We start from the raw sequence: 20,728 nt of genomic DNA, 5'->3' as shown, positions 1-20,728 counted from the left end.
TTGCCCGAGTAGAATCAGCGATACGGTTAATAATGTCATTTCTCATACATACATACATACATACATGCTTTTATATATACGCGTGTGTCTTTTTACGCCCCACAATGTGCTTTGTGTGTTTTAAGGAAAATTTTCATTCTAACTTTTTTTTTTTTAATTATCCTTCCTTCACACTTTACACAGCCCTGGCCTTATTGAAGAACAAGTAAATGAGATACGCAGTCATGACGGAACCAAGGGGAAAATGGACAGCGACCAGGCCGAGATAAATTCTCGGCGTACCGCACGAAAGCGGAAGTGCGTGATCTGATAACAAGAGCCGAAGTTTGTAATCGCTACATTTTTGAGTTTTCCTTTGTTTTTATATACGGTTGTGCGGTCGTTGGTGTGTGTTTTGTCACATTAACAGTTGAGTCGGTGTAATTATTTTAGAATGGCCAAAGAAAAGCGACACAGAAGAAGAGAATCTCCGGAGCGGGAGTCTAAAGTTAAGATAAAGCAGGAGAAACTGAGCCCTGTTAGGCCACAGAGATCACGCCGCTCCAGGTCGAGATCCAGCGGCAACTTAAGTCCACAGAGGAGAAGAACAAGCAGGTATATACGATATCGTTGGTGTATCGTCTCGCTATTGCCACGTGTTTTGTTATTTAACTTGACAGAAGTTCGCCAGTGAGTCCTTATTAGCTAATATAGTCGATTTTGTCCGTTAGCCTTTGACACACGGAGCTACAGTACATACTAGTTCCACCTTAACGGAAACAGTGTTTGTTTTTCAGACGGGTGTTATGTAAAAGTCTTCATGTACTTCATGTACTTCATGTAGGTCCCCTGCCAGGACAAGGGACCGCTCACCGGGCAGAAAAGAGGCATCTCCCGCCAGACGAGGCAGCAGATCTCCCAGAAACAGGAGAAGTCGCAGTCCCCATCGTGTGGCTGATGTCAAAATAAAGCGGGTGATTAGGTTTTAAGTGAGGTGCAATAGAGCCTGATAGGACGTAGCGACGACCGAAAAGTGGCAATAGGGTAGTTCACTGTTTTTGCTGCCGTATGTCGCCTACAAATTGGGAGACCAGTACTCAGCATGTTTACAAGCATATTACATTGTTGATAATTGGCACCTTTCTCTGCTGCTGCACTGGCACATGGTACATTATTATGTCAGTGTGCCATTGGCTCTCCACTGACAGATACAATTTCCTGCTCACATAAACCCATTTGGTCACTGGTTTTGCAACGGCTATTGGCACCTAATGCTCAAACCAGTGGCATGTTGTGCATTAAAAACTGTTGATACCATAACATGCCAGTTAGCAACTTTGTAAAGTTGAATAAATACACAGAAAACAATTTAATGGTTTCTCAGTCAAACTTGGTCTGAATCAGAAAGGCTGTGCTTGTTGTGTGCAGAGCCACTATTTGCTACCACAAAGATATTTAAAGGGTACAGCTGTCTATGAGGGGTTGTTATTTGTAAGTATAATAGTCTGATGAGCAATTTTAAATGGTATATTTCCACAGAACGTTGTAGCTGTCATGTCACAGTTACTTACCATTTGTAAGTGGCATATGGCATATGTAGAGCGGCAGAGTGCTGCTAGACATAACAGCATAAAATCTGCCAATTTTCAGTCTTATCAGTCTTACTGAATGTCATACAATACAACCTCTGTAATGGTAGTGATTGTATAAACTGTAACTGGGAAGGTTTATCCAGGGCTTACAATCTTTCTTTCTTTAACTGCCTTCTCTCCAAATACCACAGGAGCGGGATGAGCATCGGGGTAGTGGTGATGAGCGGAGGAGAAGAAACGACCAGCCAGAGGAGAGGCGGAGCAGGTGGGAATCAGACAGACCACGGGAGAGAGACCGTGGCGGAGACAGACACAGAGAACGAGACGCGCTCGCCTCCCAACAAGCTGAGCGACAGCAGCACAATGAGCGGCGCAGGGAAAACCACCAGCGGCGTGACGAAAACCAAGAACATGGTTTTGGAGAGTCTGAAGGAGGGAGCGATGGCATAAATGCTCCTCCTGGTGATAAGGAGAAGCCTAACTTTGAACTGTCAGGGGCGCTCACAGAAGATACCAACACATTCCGTGGGGTAGTGATCAAGTACAACGAGCCACCTGAGGCTCGGATTCCCAAGCGCAGATGGCGTCTGTACCCTTTCAAGAATGACGAACCCCTTCCAGTCATGTACATTCACAGACAGAGTGCCTATTTGTTGGGGCGGCAGAGAAGAATTGCTGATATCCCCATTGACCATCCTTCCTGCTCCAAGCAACATGCAGTATTCCAGTATAGGTAAGAACCACAATCATCAACTAAGGTCTTTCATTTTGGTATTTTTTTGTAAATATTGATTACGTTAATCAGTATAATTTAGACGAAGTCTATTCAAGCTGTAGTCATTTTTTTTTTAACAGTGTGTTGCATTATGTGTGGATGAGTTTCTTGCTGTGTAAGTAAACTTGTCTTCCATTACGTCTGTATTTCTCCAGACTGGTGGAGTTCACGCGTGCGGACGGCACCACTGGCCGCAGGGTAAGGCCTTACATCATTGACCTGGGTTCTGGCAATGGCACCTACCTGAACAACAAGCGTATCGATCCCCAGCGCTATTATGAGCTCAAAGAAAAAGACGTTCTCAAGTTTGGCTTCAGCAGCCGCGAGTACGTCCTCCTGCACGAATTCTCAGACACGAGTGAGGTGGACGCCAAGCAGGAAGAGGAGGATGAGGGTCTCGATGAGTAAATCGTTGCCACAAACTGTATTGCTTCAGTTCATTCAGGTTTAAAATAACACCATCATCAAAGTTCAACAAATAGCGGTTTCTGCAGAGAGTGGAACAATGAATGAAACTGGTAAATGTGGGACTCTATTAGAATAATGGAACAAGACTGGTTTGTTTATTCTGTAATTACTGAACTATTGCTTAAACCTGCCACAACTGTCTCAAAGAAGACATCCTATTCTCAGGTTGTTTGTGCAATGTCTGTGTGAAGCATGACTGATCTCTCATCTGATAGTGCTCACAATAAAAAATAAAAAAAAATTAAAATAAAAAAAGTGCTCAGTGCCAGATAAAGATATCTTGCTAAATACAATAGTTAAATTTATATTTTTGGATCACAGCACTGAGTACAAATATACCTGTAGACTAACTTCTTGTCTAAGTCCAGGCTGCATATGTTAATGTAAATGATAATGTGGAATGTGAACTTTAGATTCATGTTTAATGGGGAAACTGCTTATTGTCAGAGTAATACATGCATACATACATACATGCAACTTTAAGTGGTATTGCCTTTTTTGCTTTGTAGTGTAGGGACAATAGTAGATAATGTTGTGTGTATTTAAAGACTCCCCCTTTTATTTTTGTCTGTTTGGAGGCCCACAGCATTCATAGTAAATTTCCATTTTTGTACTGTAAATAAAGAGGAAAATTTCTGTTGTCTCGAGTTTTAATGTAGACACGGCATCAGAATTGTGTCATTTTTGTTTGTTTGTTTGATTCTTTGACTTTTGTACTGCAGATTGAAGAACAGTAATCAATTATTTGTCGGACACGTGCATTTACGCATCTTGTTTTCTGCATATCTATTTTTTTTGTTTGTTTCTTTTCGTTTATCTACAGCGTGAGACTCTTAATTCTATTCAGTTGGGCGAGGATAAATAATCTGGCTACATGAGGGGTTGGACACAAAACGGCAAACAAATTTGGCTTTAAGCAAGCACCTCGTTCGTTTTCTTCAGAAACGTGATCCACCGGCAGAGGGCGTGCGAGAGTCGACGCCGTGATGCGTTCGGTTTCGGTCTAACGTTGTCAGCGGGCGGAGCAGCAGGGGAGGGCGGGTAAAGTGGAGAGGAGTACCAGGAATGTCACTGTGTGTGTGAGCGGAGGCGGAGGCGGCGACGCACCCGGGGGGGGGGAAACAGGAACAAGCAAACCGGGGATCGTGTGCGTGTTTAATGGCAGTTGTCCCGACGAAAGCCATGCCCTGAGTTTCAGCTGCGGATCAAGGCAGGGCCATGTACACTACGGAGCGCAGGCGAATGAGCCTGCACGAGTCGAGGAGGAAGGATCCCGTGTGGGTGTCCGCGGGAAGTCTGTGGCAGGACACCCTGGCGATGGAGCTGAGCGCCAGCAGCTCGGGTAAACAGATCGTCTCTCCCCGGAGCCGGACCCGGGCAGTGTCCGTGGCTTACATCGTGAACGAGGACGCGTCGGTGCCGCAGACCGAGGAGAACCTGTCCCTGAAATGCCTGAAGGAAGCCTGCGCGGACGTCCACGCCGTGTTCAGAACGGTTTCGTTTGAGAGGATATCCCTGGGGACCACTGACATCTTGGACAGTTTCTACAACGCAGGCAAGTGCAGGCGCGCCGGGCGCAGCGCGCCGCGGATGACACATACACGCGGCGCTACGCCAATTACCCGACTGACCCGCTCTCTCAAATTCACCCCGCAGATGTGGCAGTAGTGGAGATGAGTGACACTTTCTGCCAGCCGTCCCTCTTCTATCACCTTGGCGTGAGAGAGAGTTTCAGTATGACCAATAACATCATTCTGTACTGTTACAAGCAAGATAGTGACCTGCAGGCTGTCAAGGTAACTTTTAAAGGCAACGAATATCCACCCACTGTTTATTATTGTAAATCAGTGACATATTTTGACATGCTCTGCAACGATCGGATGTTGTAACATTGTGATATTTGCTCATTTGTTTCAGAATGCACACCACTCAAGTGTAACGTGAACTGAAATGAAAAGGAGCTTAAGGCTTGTCCTGCAGTATTATTTAACCTGGAGGCCCCTATTTTGCGCGTACATAGGTTCTGTGGTTGTGCTCTGGGGCTCTAAAAAAAAGAAATTAACAGCAAGATTTCAAGTGTACTCTAAACTGTACGCTGTACTTGATCCAGGGAAGTAATATTATTTTTTGGCCCAGAATCCCATGGCATGTAGATGCAGCCATGGCTGCCACTAACAGGTTTTCATTATTGATTGCTGCTTATTATTTTCTGCACTAATCACTTAATGATTTAGTCTACAAAATAATTTATAATAATCATAATAACTTATAGTAATAAAATATTGAAAATGGCCATGACTATTTCCCTAACCCAAAGGGGACATTTTCAGATGCCTTGTTTGCACTGACCAGTAGTGCAAAATCTAAAGATAATCAATATACAATCATATAAAAGCAGCAAATCCTCACAATTGGGAACCTGGGACTAGAGATTGTTTGGTTTTTTTTACTTTAAAAAAAAAATGCAATTCGTCAAAGGCCCCTTATAGGAGAAATTTGATGAAAAAGGTGTTATGGTGTTTAAGGTGTTAGGCCAAAGATCATTTGAAATCAGGAGCAAATGTGTTGTATTTATTCAAGAATATAACTGAAATGAACCATTGAGTCTTAAAATCAAAACAACCGGCAACTGATGCTTCAGCGCCGTCGAGTATGAATTTGTCCCTGTATGATGCCTGCATTGTCGTCCCTCAGGAGCAGTGTGGAAGTTACACGTTCATCCCTTATGTAGTGTCACCTCAAGGTAAAGTGTTTGCCTGTGATGTCAAAATAATGGCTGGTATCAAAGAGTTGATGCAGCCTAGTTTCCAGCTGGAGCCCCTGCTTACCCCGCTGGTGGAAAGACTGGTGCATCTGCTGAACAACATACACATTCAGTCCAGGTCAGGCATTAACTGCAGGGCCCCAAAACATCATTGCCTCAGATTACACGTGCATTTGCCAATGCTGTAACTCGCAGCTTCCATTATGTTTTGAGTTCACTTGGCTGATTTTTATGAAGATCGTGACAGTGTGGGATTTTATGACCCCCCTCTGCTCTCCATGCTGACAGCGAGTACTTCCGGGAGTCAATCAGACATGAGATACGTATGGCCCGGGAGCGGTTCAGCGGCCGAGCCCTGAGTGAAGAGTTGAGCCACATCCAGAAACGCCTGGACAGTGTGGAGCTGCTCACCCCTGATATAGTTATGAACCTGCTGTTGTCCTACAGGGACATTCAGGTGTGTATGTGGATATTTATGTGTGTGCATGCGTCTGTGTGTCCGAGAGCAAATGCGGTCTGCAAGGAGTGTGTAATAGGTGTGTCACAGGGAACATTGATTCTTTCTTTATTGATTAATCTTTCAATTATTTCTTCTAATATTGTTGAATTATTTATTTTTATTCAAACAAACAGTTTATAATGATATGAGATAGAGAAAAACATGCAAATATTTACATTTGAGAGGCTGAACCCTAAAAATAGATTCAATTGCTTAAATTAATTGTTCATTACATGTTAGATCCTCTAACTGACTAATGGACTAAACATTTCACTACTAAATAGGTGCCTGTTTTGGTTGAAACATGACAATGCCTGTGTTTCACTATAGAAGTATCGCTGAGGACTTAAAGCAGACAATATAGGAACCAGCAAGAGATTAATCAAATCCAAGACCTGATTTGCAGTGTACAACACTGATGTAAAGAACAGATTCACCACTGAGGCTTAGAAATGATTACTAATATTAAATGATGTAATAATGTAAAGTATTACATGTCATCAAATGTGAGCATTTTAAATAGTACTTGTAATTCTACATCCCCTTTCTTAGGACTATGATTCCATAATCAAACTGGTGGAGACTCTGAACAACCTGCCCATGTGTTTGGTAGCAAGACATCAGAACATCCAGTTTCACTACATATTTGCTCTAAACAGGTAACCGCATGGCTCCTATTGGATCCGGATTTTGTTTTATAAGTAAACATAATTAGACGATTGAAATCTCTTCTTTCTGGTTTCGGCATAGTGGTCTGTGCCTTTATCATCCTGGCTCCTCCTGTATGTATAAGATAAGATATAAAGGGCGTTATCAAAGCTGCAACCCTGATGATATTATCAAATTTTCCCTTGCAAGGAGGAATCACCCTGGAGATCGCGCTAAGGCTTTGGAGGCAATCTTGCCTATTGTGGAGTTGGCGGACAAGGTGGCATCAGACGTCTACTGCCTGTGTGGACGGATCTACAAGGACATGTTCATGAGCTCTGGGTTCACTGATCAGTGCAGCAGAGACCAGGCCTGCTATTGGTATGACCAGTGTGTGTGTTTGTGGTTCGGTACGGTCATACAAACGTATCCACACCCAATGAGAAAGGTTGCATTTGGCTGTCTTTTGTTTTTCACTACAGACACTATTTAATAACTGCCTGCTGAGGTTACGTTGCATCACCATTCTGTTGTTATTTTTGCCCCCTATCAGCTGGTGCTGTGGTGTATTTCATCAGTGTCGGCTTTATATTATTTCTCAGGTATGGAAAAGCTTTTGAGACCGAGCCAACTCTTCACTCGGGCATCAATAATGTGGTCCTCCTGATGGCAGCTGGCCATGAATTTGACACTTCTATTGAGCTGCGCAAAATAGGTGCTTAATGTTTTATGCCTTGTTTGTCAGAGACAATCGATGACAAATACATTGCTTCGTCTGCAGATTCAGTGTGTCATGAAGTTTATACTATTAATGTATTACACAACAAGATGAATGAGCTTATAGCTCTGCACAGGGTCATCATATGTTGACGCATGTATTAGCCTTATAATTTTGAAATGTTTTTTTTTTTTTTAAATGAATATGGTCAATGAATTCTTTTGTACTGTGTTAATATGTTGCTATTTAGGTGTGACTTTAAGCACCCTGCTCGGTAGGAAGGGTAGCTTGGAGAAGATGAGGGACTACTGGGATGTCGGCTTCTACCTCGGAGCAAACATTTTAGCAAACGAATACAGGAAGGTCATCGAGGCCTCCGAGAAACTCTATAGGCTCAAGGCTCCTATCTGGTGAGGCTTAACCACCAGTTCTTGATTGGTCGTAATCATGCAGATAAAAGTGTTTAATCGTCATTAAGATTTAATGTACTAGAGCACGGTAGTTCATTTTGATTGTTTTGATTAAAAAAAAAATCAAAAACTCCTGCAAAATAGAAAACATTTAGAGAGAATCCTGCCTTATTTCAGTATTCATTTAATGTGGATTAATGAGTTGAGTGTGTTTCTTTCAGGTATGTGGCATCAATTATGGAGACGTACATCCTGTACCGTCAATTTGCCAAACTGCCTGAGGTGGCGTCTCCTAAACAGGAAACCATGAACTTCTGGATGGAGCTGCTACTGCAAACCTGTAAACCCACCATCTCCACAGACCGCTGCCCAGTAAGACAACACAATCACGTTAACAGTGGCCAATACAATAGACTGAAAACTTTCATCTGTGGGAGTTGATATCTGTCAAATGGGACCCTTTTTGATCTTAAGGTTAACACACGTTACTGTTATACCGTTACAATATGGAGGAATATGGAAATAATCATGTGGCTATTATAAAATATTGGTAATGGAATTTGGATTTTGAATTTTCTGCTTTTCAGGTTCTCATTCTGGAGCCCAGTAAAGTCTTTCAACCAGCTATTGTGTGTGTGAGTGAGGAGGACGAAAGTCGCACTGTCCAGTTGAGACACGTCACACCCTTAAAGGTATGTGGACCCTCTATTCCCCCCACCCCCAGAACCACCCTCTTATCTGATGTTGTCTCCCTGCCATACAAACAGAATGCAGTATAACTTGCAAAACAAAGGAAGAAGTAATTTTATGATCCGGGGAATGTTTAATCCGGGAAGTGTTCGGGCGTGTTCTTTGAGTATCATTGTGTGAAGCAAATGACCTATCTCCTACCTCAGCACTGTTTACTTTCTCTCTCTCACACGAAAACCTGCCCTGTTGTGGGCAATGCACTATTTTTTTTTACGGTCAGACTGTCTGCATGCTTTGTTTTGACACTATCTTTGATTCCACAGAAAGGGTTACACCAGTGGACTTTCCCAGCCTCTGCAATTCGCGGAGTGAGGTAAAGCGGAGAACAGCGTGTGCTAATATCTTTAAAATATCTGCTCTCAGTTCTGGGTGTGTCCAAACTGGCAGCATAGCCAGAGGACCCAAAACATGCGGGTTGTCTGGGAAACCTTGGCTGTCAGTCAGATTTTTGTTCTGTCAGTATGATTTCAGGCTGTTGTTTGTAGGCTTTCTGTTAATGCCACTTTGGCTACTGATAGGAGTCACTGTGTTCTTTAGCCTTGTCTTGTCTGCTGATTAGCCACTTTGGCTTTTTCAGCAAATACTTCAAAACAGTCAACTGCTGGGCCATTAAAAATAAAAAGCAAACAAACAACTTTATTAAATAGTCAAACCCTTGGGGGAAAAGAGAAACACTCCTTTCATTGGAGCGGGGCCTTGCTCTTCACCAACATTTACTGCATTAATCAGTTTGTCCCCCATGTGTTTACCTAAAGCTGACACTGAAATTCAAATAATAGTCGACGATTATTTGAACAGTCAGAAAAAGGGTGTTGGTGTGTGTCAGTATTGATTGTGTTTTAATCAGTGTCTTTATCTTTTACATTCAGCAGAAGTACGTTTACATATAGTCTATGACACAGCCATGTTTTTTCTAAACAAATAAATTGGACGTCATGACTGTTTGAATAGTTCAACTCTCGCTTCTTTCCCTCTAAAGTGCCTCAAAGATTGATGAGCGCAGTTGCTTCCTATATGTCCACTACAACTCAGATGACTTCCAACTCTGCTTCCCCTCCGACCTTCACTGCAAAGGGTGAGTGACTAATAAATCTTCATAGATACAGCAAGGCAGAGTGTGTGTGTGTGTGTGTGTGTGTGTGTGTGTGTGTGTGTGTGTGTGTGTGTGTGTGTGTGTGTGTGTGTGTGTGAGTGTGTGAGTCAATGCAAATTATTTGCTTACTGACCAACTTACTGGCTAAAAAGAGATAAACAGATCATTTCTGGGTGCAGGAAGATAATCAGAGGTCGACAGAATAATAGGCAGGCTAGTTCTGCTGACTGTCCAGTCGGTGGCCTGCTGAAATGACTGTGATGTAATGACGCTGTATGAGTCACATTTCCTGTGCAGCTCTCTCGAAAATCCCCTTAGGACACATTTTTTTCACTGTTTCTTCAAGAGTCAGTTGACCCAAATCCCCAAATAATATACTAATATATAAAAAAATATACTACTTGTGGTCGAAAACTGATTCTATTGACAAAGGTGAATTTTACTTCCACACAATGGCCTGTTATGGGTAAATTCAAAAGTCTACAGGCACATCGTTGGTGTTCTCTTTAGTTTACCTTAATCTAACTACATGCTTCACTAAGAGCATATTTCCATCTACATTAATGTCTTTTCACACTTTTGTAGTTTCTGTGAGCTGGTGAGCTCTCTGCTTCAGCAGGCTGAAGACTCTGTTCAGGTCCTGGACTATCTAACTGAGGGAATATTAGAGGTAAGTCACAGCCCTTCAATTCCTCTGACGGCGAGCGTGCCACACTGTAGGTCTTGCGTGCCCGAACAAGTCGGCGAGAACAGACACATTTCCTTGATATAAAGACAGCTTGTCTAAATAATTTGGCACTGTGTGTATTATTTAAATTTATATCCATTCTTAGATTACAGGACTCATATTTTCTTGTCAGAAGTCCCTGAATGAAACAAACCTACTCTCAGTCTTACCATTTCTCTCTTTCACTACTTGTGGTCGCTTGTGAAATTCCTCACAGTTCTGCAGAGACTTCTGCATTCTCATTCATGCCATCTTCATCCCATTCTCCAGTACATCTATGAGACCAATGAGAACGGCGACAAAGTGGTTCTGGGTAAAGGGACGTACGGTGTGGTCTACGCTGGGAGGGACCTGAGCAACCAAGTGCGCATCGCCATCAAGGAGATCCCCGAGAAGGACAGCACGTACGAGAAACAAACGTTCTTTTTTTCACTCAGAGTCATCGCTAACTGGGAGACACTAAGCTGCAGTGTTTCTCATGAATGTTTTTTTAGAAAATACCCTTAATGGGAAAGGATTTGGCAGACATCAGACTAGCTGACATGCTCTGGATCCCAAGTACTCTTTAGGAATCTTGGGGAAGATGGATGAGTGTTTAGACTTTTCATTTAGTGTTTATTACTCCATAATCTGCACAAAGAGTTTAGGCCCGTACTGCAGTTTTGTATGGAAAAAAAGGATTCAGTGGAAATGTGATAAATAAATCACTTTGTAAGCATTTGCCAAACCTCTCCGTGTCCAATACGCGGAATGTTTGTATTATGTCACTGTTCTGATGTTGCAATTATCTGGCTGTGCAGAGAATACTGGATATCCTGTTAATTGAAGTGAGGCAGACAAAAGGGAGGGAAAAAAACTTTCAGCTTGGTGCAATAGCAGCCGTCATGTGACATAATGAAAAAGGCGTTTTTAAGTTCTTCAGGGTAGGGGTTCTAAATTTATTTTCAAATGGTCAAGTGCCCTTACCTTGCATACATACAAGAGATCATTTCTCGTCTGTGTGTATGTGTTTCACTGTTTAAAAATGATAAAGTGCCCTATGAGATATCATATTGTTGACCTTGAAAAACTAAGAAAATCACCAACTTTCATTCTCATGTGCTTTCCAGGTACTCCCAGCCCCTTCACGAGGAGATAGCTCTTCACAAGAGACTCAAACACAGGAATATTGTCCAGTACCTGGGCTCTGTCAGTCACGACGGTTTCATCAAGATCTTCATGGAGGAAGTACCAGGAGGTACAGATCCAAAGATTTAAACTTCTAATACTTTAAGCTGCAAATAGCAAGAGAGTAAATGTCCATGAATGGATTCCCTAAGCCACATCTACATGAACACTGTGTTTTATAAAATACAGTGTTTTACCTCTTAAAAACATTTAATGGAAAAAAAACACCCTTGCGGTATGAAACTTAAAAACAATGTAGTCAAAAACAGGAAACTGCATGAAAGTGTGTCTGTCTAGAAATGTTTGAGGGTGTTTAAAATTAGTTTGAGGCTGTGATGGATAAGAAAGCTTGAGGAAGGAGTTTTTATTTTACTGTATGACAATGACTTTGATATTATTAGGTGTAGCTAAGAAACAGTTGAGAAATAACCCCCATTTTAAACCAAAACAGAAAAATTATTTATATTCCAGTGTGACACTAAAATAAGATATTATGTTTTGTTCTCACCCCTGCCTTCGTGAACATGTGAGAAAAATATTTTCACCACAAGTTTCTATTGTTTAAAATGTATAAGCTTATTCAATTTTACATTCTTGCTTGTAGGCAGTTTGTCATCTCTCTTGCGCTCCAAATGGGGTCCTCTGAAAGACAACGAAGCCACCATCATCTTCTACACCAAACAGATCCTCGAAGGGCTCAGATACCTTCATGAGAATCAGATAGTCCACAGAGACATTAAGGTGAGCAGAGCACCCTGGGACTCTGTGGGTAACATGGCAAATAATTATTTTATTTTGCGGAATAATTTGCATAATGGCTTTGTGGGATGAGATAGCAGTATTTGTGAAACAAACAAAACATTGTAACCTGGGCAAACATGTCTCTGCCGCAGGGTGACAATGTATTGATCAACACATATAGTGGAGTACTGAAGATCTCTGACTTTGGAACCTCCAAACGGTTAGCAGGGATCAACCCTTGTACTGAGACATTTACTGGTAAGATGCTGTGTACAGTGTATATGAGTATAAGGTGATCCCCATATACAAAGTTAACAATTTTACAAGGATGTAATGTATTTTTTATCTTTGAACTGATTAAAGTAGCTGCATTTTCATTATTTTCATGGTGATTTTTTTACAGGAACTCTCCAGTATATGGCCCCGGAGATTATAGACCAAGGGCCTCGGGGTTATGGGAAGCCGGCTGATATCTGGTCCCTAGGGTGCACTATTATAGAAATGGCAACAGGCAAAACACCCTTCCATGAGCTGGGAAGTCCTCAGGCAGCCATGTTCAAGGTAAAAAAGAGAAAGTTGCATTTTATGTAGACGTAAATACATCCAGATAGTGGTATTGTCATAGTATGATAGTTTTAAATTTGGCATACATTAATTTTTTTTAGTAATGGTAGTAGACATTAGTGGGGCTTTGAGGAAAAATCATAATAGTCACTCTGAATGGGTTTGGATTGAAATATCTTAGTAACTATTGGATGGATTGACATTCATGATCCCCAGATGATGAATCCCAATGACTTGGTGATACCCCAACCTTTCCCACGAGTGTCACCGTGAGGTTGACAGTTGTGGTTTTGAGTGAGATCTCTGGACAGCTATTGGATGGATTGCCTTTAAATTTGGTACAACCATTCATGATCCCCTTAGGATGATTTGTATTGACTCTGGTCATCCCTTAACTTTTCATCTAACACCATCATCAGGTCAAATTCTTTTATTTTCTTAAATTTCTTTTGACCAAATACCTGCTAAAACTAAAGACATTCTCATCAGCCTCAGCTGTACTTTGTGTTTAGTGCTAAATTAGCAAATGCTAAGATGCCAAACTAAACAAACACCGTAAACACCACACCTGATAAACATCAGCAGGTTAGAGTTGTCCTTGTGAGTATGTTAGCATGGTGACATTAGCATTTAGCACAAAGTAATGCTATGCCTAAGTACAGCCTCACAGAGCTAGCATGGCTGTAGTCTTGTTTAATAAATATACGCAACATCCAGCTTTTCTCAATCAAAACAAACAATCTAAAAGCAAAGTTGTTTGAATGAACGTCAACAATTTACTTTTAATAAGAAATGCTATAATCTGCTCCATACTCTGTCAGTAACTTTTAAACAATCCTGTCAAGGTGGGCATGTTTAAGATCCACCCCAAGGTTCCTGAGTGCATGTCAGGTGAGGCAAAGGGCTTCATCATGAACTGTTTCGTACCAAACCCAGACGACAGAGCCACAGCTGCGGAGCTGCTGATGGACACTTTCCTCAGGTCGCCCCCCAAGAAGAAGACCAAGGCGCCGCAGGAATCAGAAACTAAAGACTCCCTTTCTGGTAGTGAGGCTTAAGTGCACTTCAAATTCACGTACTGCTCTTTCTCATATATGTTATCAGTTTTCATCATCCAGGTTATCTAAATTGCATTTCATTTCCATTCAAAAATCTTTCTTCTTTGCATCATTGCTGTTGTTACAGCACTTGTTGTGACACCTGTGATAAGTGCTCAGAGGTATTGATCAGTGTTATACATAATCTAATTATCATCTTGCTGGGTTTCTGCAGCTGACTACCAACGCAGCTTGTCTGTACCTATCTCCATCCTTGTGGAGGACACTGATTTATACTCGGATTCACTTGACCTGTCCTGTTCCCTGGACCTCAGGAGGACCCAGTTCACCCTCAGAGCAGCTGAAGTCTCAGAGAGCCCACCAAGCACCAGCAGCTTCCTGCCGTGAGTTAAATTATTGCTCGGCAGAAGATGAAAGCCTTATAATGTCTGAAAAGGGCACAGTGGTGCAGAATTTTACAGGAAGTGCAGTTGAATGAGGTCAGGTTGTATCATTTGTAGGTCTAAAAAGGGTATAATGCCACTGTATCAAATGCCACAGTTATCAATTTATTACTTATGAAATAACCTGTAAATCATACATATTTATTACCATGTCATCATTTCTTTGTCATGTAATTTTCATTTCGGCATATACTGTACAACACTTGTTTTTTTTAATATCTTTATCTGTTGATTGAGTGTGATTTATCTCTTTATTGCCCCCTGCTGTCCAGGATACCAGAGGATTCTCCCTCAGAAACGTGCAGTCCAGCCTCAACAGAGGAGAATATTGGTCTTTTTATGCTGAGAAAGGACAGCGAGAGGAGAGCCACACTGCACCGAGTTCTCACTGACTATATCAGTCACGTCATCGCAAATATACAGGAGTCTGTGCCTCAGGTGGGTGAAGAAAAGTCACAACACCACAGGTTAAAACATTGTGTTGAAATCTGTTAACCGCATGGCTTCCTGCACGACACCTACAGGATTTTCTCGAAAATTCTAAGAGTCAGACTGATTATTGGATCACTAATAATTATTGGCCAGTTGTTACATTTCACAGATAGCTTGTCAGTATCGGCAAAGTTGGGACAAAGTATCGAAAGATGAGAAAAATTGGGGCCTACATGGCACTGACTATCTGCAAAGTGCAAAGTTAACATTAAAGTTAGCTTGCTAGTTAATAATAAGTTTAAAATCTGGAGCCTAAGGGCATTTTTCACATCTCATTTCACACTGAGTTTAGCATTTGTTTTCTACTTAAAAGCTGTTATGTCTTATGCATTGCAGGATTTTTCCACAGAGCAAATACCACAGCTGTATTTGCTCTGTTGTCTTTAAATATTTCCAGAGGGAGAACGATAGAAAAGCTGTTTGCTAATATTTCAGTCTTTTATTTTTATGTATGTTTTTATTTTTTTTATGGCAAGGGATCATCGCTCACTGCGGACCACATCTCCAAGCTCATTGGTTGCTTGCGCGACAACATCCGCTCCCCGGACAGGAAGCAGTTGACCGCTGACCTGCTGGACCTTCGAGCCGCGCTGCTTGCTGCCACAGTACCTCTCAACAGCCTGCAGGCAGTGCTCTTCAGCTTCCAAGATGCAGTGAGTTTCTTTTCTGAGTCAACACAACAGCTGTCAGCTTCTTCTCACAATCGTGTCAAACTAACTGCTCTGTATGTAGGTGAAGAGGGTGTTGAAGCAGCAGCAAGTGAAGCCTCACTGGATGTTTGCCCTGGACAATCTTCTAAGACAGGCAGTACAAGATGCCATCACTGTGCTCCTACCAGGTAAAGCGTCGTCTTTTTCTAGACAAGTCCAATAATTTGGGTTAAATTCTTAGAGAGCCAGGCAGATATTAGATATTTGCAGTAGGAACACTGTCATCCAGCTCTCAGTTTAAATTTTTCTCTCGTGTGTCCAGTGTTTATATTTTTTCATTTATTTATATGGTTGTTTTGGGGATTCCTGTTGGTTATTTATTCCTTGTCATTGTTTCTTCCATTCCTCTCCCCCACACCCCCGCCCCCTCCCTGCCTCTCAGAGCTGAAACTCCAGCTGCAGTCCTCATTTGAGATGGAGGACAGCTCCCCCGAGGAACAGTCTGCCGACCCAGACACTCCTGTAGTCCTTGTGCCTGACCAGGTGGGGGCGCCAGCAGACCTGCAGCAGTCGGCACCCAGCAATGAGATCACCCCTACGGCCGACCTCCAATTTCCCACAGACCTTGTCCTCAATTCTACCTGTACCCTCAGCGAGAAACTGAGAGATCTACGACTAGGGACCAAAAGGTAGCATTCAGCTGTCTTCGTTATCATGATGCTTTTTTTTTTGTGCTACATTTATTTTTGATGATTTTAATGTGTTTGAGGTGTTTGAACAAACTGCCAATGATTTTCGGGTCTGAGGTCATGTCATGCCTTTAAAGTATTTAATTTTCAAGGCTACGTAATCTGACATTTGAAATTTAAAAGTAACACCCTCGCTGCAAAGAAATGCGAACAAGCATAACACTGGCATCTTTATTGGGCAGTACACAGTAATTAGTAGGAATTTCTAGTCGCACTGCTCTCTGCTGAGGGGATGATGGTTGTTTGTGCTTCAGACTGCTGAGTCAGCTGAGCGAGAAGGAGAGAGAGTACCAGGAGCTACTGAGGACCTCTGTCCAGAGGAAACAGGAACAGATAGATGCACTGAAGAAAACAGCTGTCACTGAAGGTAATGTTTTCTTTTTTTAACCGCACAGTTTGTTACAACCATGTCGACTGCGCTATAGCTACTCTCAGTGCCAGGCGAGTTTGATCATGTGTGTAAGTATGTCTTTGTAGGTTTTTCAGAGCACCACTTGTGCCGGATCAAGGCAGTTCAGATGCTGTAGTTTTAGATAAATAGCGTAAGCCTATCACAATACAAACCTTACATGCCACATGTATTCTGCTAGAGTTGTTCGCTGCAGTTGGGTCACTGTAGCACGACTACTTGTAGGAAAATGGGGTGCGGCACAATTTCTGTTTAGCCAAAGCTGATATGGCGCTTCAGCAGTATGAGCTATCCAAATCAAGTTGGTATCTGCATTCTGATAGTCATAGTCATATGCTGTAGGTTTAGGAACCACTGTCCAGGGAAACACAGAAAGGGAATTTTGCACTAAAAAGACTGTAACATTGGAATATACCCTCTTAATATCTCATATTTTGTATTAAAATACACTTGAAAAAAATCGAAACTTATCCTTTCAAAGGCTTTGATGTGGTCTTTTCAAATAATCGATCTTCCAGTAGCTTTAACTTTGACCTGTCGTAACCTACCTATCCAGTACACCGAGCAGGTTAAAACAAACATGCAGAAATATTTGCACATTTTATTTGATCTGGGTCCGATGTCACCATCAAACGTCTGAGTCCATGTAAAGTACCTCTCTGTGTTATAGGATTCCCCCCTTATTGTAATATTTGATAAAGAAAATATACCATATTAAAATAAAGGATATTCAGCACAAGTTGATTGATCATGTAAGTTGTTTTTCCTTTCAGCTTAGGAGTGAGCCAATTTCTAGGAGATAGTAAGATCTCAGCCTGTGGTCTGACGATTAGCCACACACGCTGCTGCATGACCAGTATTACATCAAGAGGCCAAGCCCTCTTGGGTTTATCAATACAGTCAGTGATTCTCGTTAGTGTTTCCTAACACTTGTACCAGTCAATCCCTACCACGCCTCAGCTTCAGACTCGGGTTTTCTGCCTGACTGGTTTCCGTCAGAGGCGTAGACCATCTGTGATGTGCTCAGACTTGACTTGTCTGTTTGTACAAAGATTATAAAGTCTGGCTGCAGAAACAGATTAAGTGTTTTTGTTGTGTGTAACATTTATAGCATAAAATATTGAATGCCTGTAATTTGCATCAAGTGTCAGAACAGACAGCCTGAATGGCTCTTATGTCTTTACAATATAGATGATGAGTCGGCCTTGCAGAAACGCTCTTATCCAGAGATGAAGGCTTTGGTGCGCTGGCTCAAGTCTGTCCCTGTAGATCAAGACACCATTGATAAGGTAAACTCAAATGAAGATCAGCCTTTTTTTTTTTTTTTTTTACTCCTGAGGTTGGTTGGTTGGTATTACTCATCCACTCACTTTTAATCCAAACCTGTGCGATCCTGTGTTCTAGTTGCTCTCTCATGAGTTCACCTTGGACTGTCTCCTCTCCATGGCCTCCAGGGATGATTTGATATATTGTAGAATAAGGTGAGCCTCCTCCACACATCACCCCACCCTGACGCGATCTGTACTTGCAGAAATGCAGGAAGGGGTTACCTCCCCTTCCTCCATTTCGAGATGGTGGTGGGGAAAAGATGCAGTCTACCTCATTAGTTTAAGTTAGTCTTTGAGATAATTAATTTGGAACAATGTACGTAAATCTCTTTTATTCTGTCTAATATTATTGTTTCAGAGGCGGCATGCTGTGTCGAATCTGGGCAGCCATCACAGGTCGCAGGAGGGCCCAGCTCAGCACACACAGTGAGGACAGCGAGGACACTCTTCTTTAATGGCTGCTGATGTTGTACATCCATGAACAGATTTATTGACAGGCTGGTCCTGTGCTGTGGAGGGAAGAGGCAGCGGTGAACATAACTGACCTGCAGGGAGCTGATGTAAAGCAGAATAGATTTTGAACCTTGTTGAACTGTGAATGTCATTTTTTGTAAAGATCCTGACCAATTCATCATGTTTTTGTCCATGTAAGGCAGAATGCAAAAATATTCACTTAAAAGCAAATCTTGCCAGCTTTTGGTTTGTTTGTTTGGTTTTTTTTTTTGGTTTTTTTTAAACATTTTCTCAGGGCTTTGGCAAGTGGGATGATAATTATGCCTTTATAAAACGCTACCTAGTGGAGTACTGATTTGTCTGCAAACAAAGTGGTTTGATGGTATTTTAATGATACCTTCTGATGAGACTGTACTACTTTGTTTTGCAGAAAACGTAGCAGGACCTAAGTTATTAAGGGGATACTATATTGAAAATTATTTGCACTATAAATAATGTTAAAAACTCGTTCAAATAATGTACAGGAACATGGAATTTCCCAGACTGGCTTGTTATCTGGATGCAGCCATTTGTTTGTAACCCGGAAAAGGGGGTTTGTGAGGGAGTGACGTAGGCTGGAAGAAGTGATGAAATGGTGAGCAGACTTTAAATTCCACATGTGTTTCCTCATCTGTATTCACAATGTTGACATCTCCTTAGAAACAGCGACATGGACTTTGTGTGTATGTCGGTGTATATGTCTGCTGTGGGTGTTGTATTGTTTAGCTACTGATAGCTAAGTCTACTGTTTAACACATTCCATGTGAGAGCTCATTTTTTCTGATAAATCACTTTGTCTGCTCCTCACTTCTTCAAGGTAGGAGAGAAGTGTTAAAACCTAGGTTTATGGCTTAGACTTCAGAAATTGAGCTTGGGTAATAATAATGGAAAAAAAAGGAGGAAGGCAAAAGGTAGGGATCAAAATGTTAGGGAATTAATGGCATAAGTGAAAACTCTTTACTAGTGTAAGAAGAAATTTGAGCACTTATCTGATTTGTTTTTTCCAGTGTGTCATTATCGCCTTGTGTTCTCAGGAGCGATGTGTCAGATCAGAGAATGCTCATTGTTTTGATAATGTCACCCCCGTGTTCTGTCAACAGGGATATGACTTCATTGAGAGACTGGGCTTGGCTCCTAATAACTACGGCGCTCACTGATATGACTATATGCCTTATTCAGTATTTGGTTTTGAACAGTTGGCTGTGACTGCAATGGCAAAGGATGTGTACATATTGCTTTTACATGGCCTTGTGTGACCCGGCGTATTTAATGGAGGGCAATGTTGTCGTGATGAAACGAGAGCGAACAAGTGCCTGAATTATTGAAAAAACCCCACCATGATTTAAGATATTTTATCTATATGTTCAGATGTACATGTTTATGTATATGTTCAATGTCGCCCAGCTTACACATTGTCAAGCAAGAATTATAAAAAATGTTCAATGTTTTGCAATCCCTGCTTTAATTTATAACTGGCACTTCCCATTCCTATGTTCATGGATATATGACATCCATTATTCATTCAGTATCATGAAGTCCCCTTTAGCCATAATACTGTTTAGGCCTCTCACAGCGAAGATCACAGTCTTTGATTTACCTGTGGACTGATCAAGAATGCCGGACAAATCGGAAGGCACAAGGGCCAGTTAATCAAGCTAGACGTCTTCCTCGGCTGTCCTTGGATAGTGACGCAAAGAAAATTAATACTCAGATGTTATCGAGCAAATTCAATTTGGTACCATCCTGGCCTCTCATTCCACTCCACTGCTTCCCCTATTCTTTGTGTAATATATTAATATTGTGATGAATACACAAAGAAACCTTCTCTTGATATTGGAGATATATATATATATATATATATATATATATATATATATATATATATATATATATATATATATATATATATATATATATATATATACAAAATTATACAGTATAGTATGCTTATATTCATCCTGGATTTAAAGGCTTTCAGTGGTGAACCGGAGGATATTCTTTCCAACATACACTATATATAAAGCTGTCCTGTCTACCCATGAGCCACTGAGAGCTACATGCTTGCAGGTTTTTTCACTCAAACCCGCAGACAATGTCATTGATTACTTCCTCCTCTGGTTTAAACTGCTAATAAATGAGATTGTAATACTGTTTGGCTGAAATGAAAACTCCAACCATGTGCTCTCTGTTGCACATGATTGCAGCAAACCCA

The 20,728-nt window shown here is 41.5% G+C and overlaps 2 protein-coding genes across 3 annotated transcripts; both read left to right on the top strand.

Moving 5' to 3' along the window:
• Nucleotides 1–224: 224 nt before the first annotated feature.
• snip1 (Smad nuclear interacting protein) lies at nucleotides 225–3,493 on the top strand. The gene is made up of 4 exons (XM_040116666.1): nucleotides 225–594; nucleotides 824–953; nucleotides 1,763–2,304; nucleotides 2,502–3,493. Exons 1-4 carry the CDS (start codon nucleotides 434–436, stop codon nucleotides 2,752–2,754), a joined length of 1,086 nt encoding a protein of 361 aa, XP_039972600.1. The 5' UTR covers nucleotides 225–433; the 3' UTR covers nucleotides 2,755–3,493.
• Nucleotides 3,494–3,919: 426 nt separating this feature from the next.
• si:ch211-1i11.3 (mitogen-activated protein kinase kinase kinase 5) lies at nucleotides 3,920–20,338 on the top strand. 2 transcript variants are annotated; one of them, XM_040118171.1, is made up of 28 exons: nucleotides 3,920–4,369; nucleotides 4,471–4,610; nucleotides 5,509–5,696; nucleotides 5,867–6,035; nucleotides 6,630–6,736; nucleotides 6,939–7,106; nucleotides 7,328–7,440; nucleotides 7,694–7,853; nucleotides 8,075–8,225; nucleotides 8,441–8,545; nucleotides 8,867–8,916; nucleotides 9,583–9,678; nucleotides 10,282–10,366; nucleotides 10,694–10,827; nucleotides 11,533–11,660; nucleotides 12,195–12,331; nucleotides 12,484–12,589; nucleotides 12,735–12,892; nucleotides 13,741–13,939; nucleotides 14,168–14,336; nucleotides 14,669–14,834; nucleotides 15,365–15,541; nucleotides 15,621–15,726; nucleotides 15,981–16,227; nucleotides 16,542–16,654; nucleotides 17,888–17,985; nucleotides 18,101–18,177; nucleotides 18,383–20,338. In XM_040118171.1, exons 1-28 carry the CDS (start codon nucleotides 4,033–4,035, stop codon nucleotides 18,477–18,479), a joined length of 3,981 nt encoding a protein of 1,326 aa, XP_039974105.1. In that variant the 5' UTR covers nucleotides 3,920–4,032; the 3' UTR covers nucleotides 18,480–20,338. The 2 variants fall into 2 exon arrangements, with proteins under 2 accessions (XP_039974105.1, XP_039974103.1); XM_040118169.1 differs by having other exon boundaries at nucleotides 6,936–7,106.
• The last annotated feature ends 390 nt before the right edge of the window (nucleotides 20,339–20,728 follow it).

Source organism: Xiphias gladius, chromosome 22 (genome assembly GCF_016859285.1).
Source record: "Xiphias gladius isolate SHS-SW01 ecotype Sanya breed wild chromosome 22, ASM1685928v1, whole genome shotgun sequence".
In the NCBI taxonomy this organism is placed as follows: Eukaryota; Metazoa; Chordata; class Actinopteri; order Istiophoriformes; family Xiphiidae; genus Xiphias; species Xiphias gladius.
This window is presented reverse-complemented; position numbering and strand designations above follow the sequence as displayed.